General features: G+C 63.9%; 1 protein-coding gene across 1 annotated transcript in view; it reads right to left on the reverse strand.

The window, feature by feature from the left end:
- The window catches only part of ABCG4 (ATP binding cassette subfamily G member 4), a 6,871-nt gene that overhangs the window by 716 nt on the left and 474 nt on the right, over positions 1-5,681 (reverse strand). The window contains exons 2-12 of the mRNA XM_085316899.1: positions 3,733-3,850; positions 3,519-3,651; positions 3,205-3,255; positions 2,869-3,014; positions 2,532-2,655; positions 2,172-2,286; positions 1,925-2,064; positions 1,500-1,598; positions 1,126-1,294; positions 417-517; positions 84-242 (exon numbers count right to left, since the gene is read on the reverse strand). Coding sequence (XP_085173025.1) covers positions 84-242; positions 417-517; positions 1,126-1,294; positions 1,500-1,598; positions 1,925-2,064; positions 2,172-2,286; positions 2,532-2,655; positions 2,869-3,014; positions 3,205-3,255; positions 3,519-3,651; positions 3,733-3,850 — 1,355 coding nt within the window. The remainder of the gene's footprint in view (positions 1-83; positions 243-416; positions 518-1,125; positions 1,295-1,499; positions 1,599-1,924; positions 2,065-2,171; positions 2,287-2,531; positions 2,656-2,868; positions 3,015-3,204; positions 3,256-3,518; positions 3,652-3,732; positions 3,851-5,681) is intronic.

Genomic DNA, 5,681 nt, shown 5'->3' on the forward strand with positions numbered 1-5,681 from the left:
TGAGACCTCCAGCAAACACCACCGCCCCCCCATGCCACCACCCTCCCGCTCCACCCTCCAGCRAAGCCAGGGACTCATCCAACCTGCAGGGAAGTGGAAGCCGCTCCGATGAGAAGCCCGAGGGACTGGGCCACCAGGGCCGTGGCTGTGGCCAGGGCAGAGAAGAGGAGGAAGCGTGTGGCCTCAGGAGGCTGGCCCGTCATCCAGTACACRATGCTACAGTACGCGATGGGGCAGATCACCTGGAGAGGGGTGGGCAAATGCACAGCTCAGCTGGACCCATGCCCACCCTCACCGCTCTCGCGCCAGACCTTCCCCAGGGACGGAGAGCCTCAGGGACCCCACATCTTTCCCCTGGCTGTGCCGAGGAAGGCAGGTCAGCATCAGGCCATGCTTGAGTCCAGCCAGRGGCTCACCTGGAAAGGCACATCTGCCATGGTCTTTGCCAGGTAATAGGCCTTCAGGCTGTACCAGTAGTTCAAGTGCTCTCGCAGGAACACGGACATCTCCTGSGGGACTGTAGGGAGAGGGCCAGGAGGAGTTAGCAGCCAGCAGCACCCTGGGCCATGCTGCTCCAGCCCTCACCCCCGCTTGCCCCTGGTATCCACGGATGTGATGTTCCCCCTGCCCAGGGCATGAGGTGGCCTCCTGCGTGCGCCCAGCCACGAGTGACTGGGCAAACTGCTTTGCCAGGGAGAAAGCCAATRACCAACACAGAAACTTTCTGCATGGAAGAGTCAGCTTGGCTGACGGGGTTTAGTCAAACTTTTTTGGGAAGCGAGAAAGAAGAAAGGCCAAAAATGCTACTTTGCAGACATTTTGTCAGCAAAAAAATTCTGGGAATTCTGATTTGAGCCAGCACGTATATTATAACCAGCTGTAAAACAAAAGGCAATACCCTCAAAACTGGAATATACTTCAGGCAATCCAACCTGAAAATTTCCCCATTTTTTATTTGATTCTTTTCCTCTCTTCTGCCATGGCCCCCCCTCCTTTACCCCAGTTTGGCTGGCTCCACCACTGTCAGGCACTCAGCCATGGTGCTCAATCACCCTCCTCTGCCCCTTGGGGTGGGTTGGTGGCCCCAGGAGCAGCTAACTGCTGTTGGGGCAGGGAGCTCCTTACAGGTGAGGATGGTGGGCATCAGTGCGGCAAACATGAGGAAGAGCATGGAGAAGAAGAGAAACCCAGTGTTGTTGAAGACTTTGCCAGCATCATTGCCGATGTGCAGGTAGAGCAGCCCAATGAGCACCCCGATGCAGATGTGGGACATGAACCGCAGGTGGGTCAGCACCTGCAGGCAGAGGGTGCATGGGGCTCAGAGAAAGGCATCACAGGTCTCAAGGAGAGAGGAGGACAGCTTGCCTGCTCCTTCAAGGTGATCCCCACTCTTCCCACTGTCCAACTCCCCTCTCCACCTGCTCCATACTCCCCTAATCCTGGCCYCCTTCCCTCATGCATCCCCTCTCTCTTGGCCACTGGCCCTCCCCTGCCCTCACCGTATCCCGCAGGATGCAGATAAAGGTTCTCTTGAAGAGGATGCAGAACTGGGTCGTGGTGTTGGTGGCGAAAGTGTGACTCTCGATGTGGTCCACATCCTACAAGACCATGGGCAAGTTAAGGATGTGAGTCAAGCTCACAACATTGGCTCCCTGCAAGCACAGCTCCCAAACACTCCCTGCTTCCAGCATACCCCTCAGGAGCACCTCCAGTGAGGATGGGCACTACCAAACACCATCACAGAGCCAYAGCTTGATACTGTGGATGCTGGCTGAACATTGTGCTCCCCCCCACACCTGAAGGCCCTTGACGTCCCARGACACCTCTGCACCACAGGACAGGAGGCACCAGCCTCTCCCCAGCTGGGTACCCTAGGGCATGCCGCTCCCTGAGATCACAGGAGGCTCCTCTCTGCCCCACTCACCCCCACGCAGTGTGCTGGGCACGATGAATCTGCCTTTTCAGGACTGCTCTTCTTCTCGGCCATGGTGCACATGCCATTCTGGACGGCGCGGAACAGCACAGGGTTGAGATCTCCATACTCCCCTGAGGCCACCTCAATAACTGTGGAGGAGGACACAGGGGACACTGAGCAGCCTGTAGAGCTGAGACCATGTGTTTGAATCTTGCMACCCTCTGCTCCCGCCGCAGCCCTAGCTGGGCGCACTCACTGAAGTCGGCAGGGTTGTGGTACGTGGGGCAGTGGAGGCCGAGGCCCTTCAGGTAGGGGATGAGGTTGGTCACGACGCCTTTGAAGATGCACTGGCCCTGGCTCAGGATGTACAGCTGCAAGAGAATGATGAGGCATGGCAGGCACATGGCAGAGCCATGCTCCTGCTCCTGCCCACCCCTGTCCCTAGGGTAACTGGGGCACCCTCACCAGACCCTTGCCTTCAGGGCTGTGTGCCACACCAGCCCCAGGTAAAATGCCCTGCAGTCATCCCTCCCACGGCTTCTCTTCTGGGCTCCTAGAGCCAGAGGGACCCTGCAACCCCCAAAGACAGAGCCCCGCTCCCCAGCCCAGCCCAAACCTTGTCAAACATCTCAAAGAGCTTGGCACTGGGCTGGTGGATGGTGCAGATGATGGTCCGCCCGCCCTGAGCCAGCGACCGCATCAGGGAAACCACTTGGAAGCAGGAGGCACTGTCCAGACCGCTGCAAGACGGGGCAGGGGAGAAAGAGACAGCAAGGAGAGATGGGGAGAGATGAGAGGGTGAGAAGTACATCCTGGAGATGCCTTCAGCTGCCTCCCRTTGTGGGAGCCTTCCTAAAACAGCACTGGACTGAGCACCCTGCCTCTTGTGGGCTGGTGGGCAGAGCACCTCTTGGTAGCCCCAACCCCATGTGCCCCAGCCCCGGCAGCCTCACCTGGTGGGCTCATCGAAGAACATGACTGGAGGGTTGTTCACCAGCTCCAGGGCGATGGCCAGGCGCTTGCGTTGGCCGCCAGACAGTGAGATGGTGCGGGTGTAGGAGCACTCCAGCAGCCCCAGAGCCGTCAGGATCTCATTGACCTGGGAGACAGCCTCATTCACTGGTGGCTCCCTTCCCACCGCCTCCCTCCAGCCTTCCCATCACTGGGGGCCCTTTGGGGTTCACCTGGTCCCCCTAGGGTCCTTGTGACCCCGTGGCTCCCATCCTGGGGAGAGATGAGGGGCCTGGAGCCATCTTTCCCCTGCAAAGTAGGGGGGGCTGGAGACTTACCAACTCCTTCTTCACCTCCTGCTTCTCACTCAGTTTCAGGTTAGCAGAGACCTGTGGGAAGAGGATGGGCAGGAAGACATGCCTGTTGGATGGAGGGGACAGARACAACTGCACCATGGCCCCGTCCCCTGGAAAGGGCTGGAAGGGGGATGGTCAGGGATGGAGGAGCAGGAAAGACCTGCAGCAGGGCTTGGCTCCCACTTCCCAGAGCCCTTGGAAATGGCAGGTGTCTGCGGGGGCCCAGTGCCCAGTGGGATGCTCCCCAGGATGCCCCCACAGGGCCCACTGGCCTGCCCAGCTCCTGCGCTGCTCACCATCATTGCCTCCAGCACGGTGAGATGTGGCAGGAGCATGTCGTCCTGCATGATGTAGCAGGACATTTTGCGGAAGGTGCGCAGGTCCCGCGGACGGCCGTTCACCAGGATCTGGCCCTTCATGCCGGTCTCCCTGCGGGGAAAGAGGCATGTGGGGATGTGGCGCAGGGTCTGCAGMCCTGCCCAGACCCACGGGCCATGGGGCCGGTCTCACCTGTAACCAGCCAGGATGTTCATGAGGGTGGACTTCCCGGCGCCTGAGGGCCCCATGATCCCGATAAGCTCCCGCTGGCAGAACTTCCCGGATAGACATTTCAGGAGAGTCTTGTACCCTGGAGGGGGAGAGCAGCACAGGTTTGGCTCCCGGGAGGCACGTGAGCCTGGACGCCGAGGGAGCAGCAGSGCTGTGGGGGCTGCAGTGCCCGCCCAGCACCTGGGGACCACAGGCTCTCCTGGTGCCCAGCGCTGTCTCCATCCCCGTGACTATTGCCACGGTGGCTGCTGTCTCCAGGTGGCCGCAGCCCACCTGCTCCCTGCCTCTTGCTCTTGACTGGCCCCACCAGTTCCCAGCAGCAAGAYGTGTGCCCTCGGTCACGGTGAGGACCGCAGGGACCTGCAGGACGGGGCGTGAAGCCTCCCGTGGACGTTACGAGGCTGCAACCATGCTACTGCTGCATGCCATCACCCCCTCCCCGGTCCCCGGGCRTGGGGCACGATGGCGTGGGGCAGCCCGAGTCCCCAAGCCCGACGAGTGCCTGGCTGGTGCCTTCATYGGCATTCGTGCCGTGACACCCAGCAGCAGCCACTGCTAATCAGGCCTAGAATTATCTCTGCTTTAAATGCAGCTGATTAGCATTTTCCGGCAGCAGAAACATGATGTGTYGGGAGTGGGAAACGGGCACGGCCTTGGGCTCTGGGGAACTGCCCCCAAAACACAGCCGGGATGCAGGGTGCCACGGCCGAGCCATAGCGCAGACCCRGCCCGGGCATCTCCCTGCCGCAGACGTGCCCGCCGCCCGCCGCGGGATGACGGCTGGCACTGGGCGAGGGCGTCGCACCCACCCGCCGCATCGCGCCCCGGGGCCGCAGCGTCGCTCCGACGGGCGCCCGGCTCCCGCTTCTCGGGCGAGGAAGGCAACATTCCTTCAGGCCGGGAACGCCCGTGCCCCCCGCACGGCTCGCGCACGTCCCTGGGCGCCCAGAGCCGGCGGGCGAGCCGGGAGGGGAGGCAGCGGGGCGGTGGGCAGGGGGCGGCAGGCGCTGCCTCGCGGTGCCCCCCCCCCCCCTTCCCCGGCGGCACCACGCGCGCAGCGCCGGCACCACGCATGCCGCTCACGTCGGCGCCGCTGCAGCTTGCAGAGCGGTTACTCGCGTTCATTGACTGCCAGTAACCTCCCGCGCCGGCAGAGCGCGGGCGGCCCGGCTCCGGGAGCCGAGAGCGCCGGAGCCCTGCACCGGCCCCTCCGTCCGCGCCAGGCCAGCCGGGATCCCACCGCCCCGCTGCGCCCTCCTCGCTGCTGCGGCCGCCTGAGCCTTTCCCCTCCCCGACCCCGSCGGAGCAGCACCCCGAGCTGCAAGCCGCCGGGCCCCGGGACACGGCAGAAAGGCTCGCTCCGCCCTGGGGCGCCCCGCCGCTGCTCTGCATTTCCCGGGTGTCCCGGCCGCACCGCCAGGCCCCCCCCGGGGCCCCCGGGGCCGGGCTGCCGTCCTGCTCTGCCTCAGTTTCCCCAGCGCCAGAGGCCGGCCGGGGCGGGCTGAGAGGCCTCCGCAGCGCCCGGCGGGCAGGGCTGCGCGCGCGGTGCTGCCCGCTGCAGCCCCTCGCCGGGGCCCTGCTCGTCCCTGCTGCCCTCACCTTGGGCAGATCAGCTCCCCCTCTGCCTGCAGGGCGGCCTGATTGGCATCCCATTAGCTAAGAGAGCTAATTAAAGAAGACTACCACCCACCAGCTGCCATCTGCCTCCCCTCCGCGAGCTCTCGGCCGGAGCCGCGCACGGGAAAGGGAACGGCGGCCCCGGCTGCTCGGGGAGCCGCCGGAGAGGAAATCGCCTGCCGAGTGCCCGCAGCCGCCCGGCCGGGCGCCGAGCCGGGGCACCCCTCGGGGCGCCTGCCGTCAGCGTCGCTGGGCGAGCCCGTGCGGCTCGGCTCCCCGGGCCGGGGCAATCC

The sequence above is a fragment of the Rhea americana genome, unplaced genomic scaffold, assembly GCF_003343005.1.
Source record: "Rhea americana isolate MKP2758 unplaced genomic scaffold, rheAme1 scaffold_48, whole genome shotgun sequence".
In the NCBI taxonomy this organism is placed as follows: Eukaryota; Metazoa; Chordata; class Aves; order Rheiformes; family Rheidae; genus Rhea; species Rhea americana.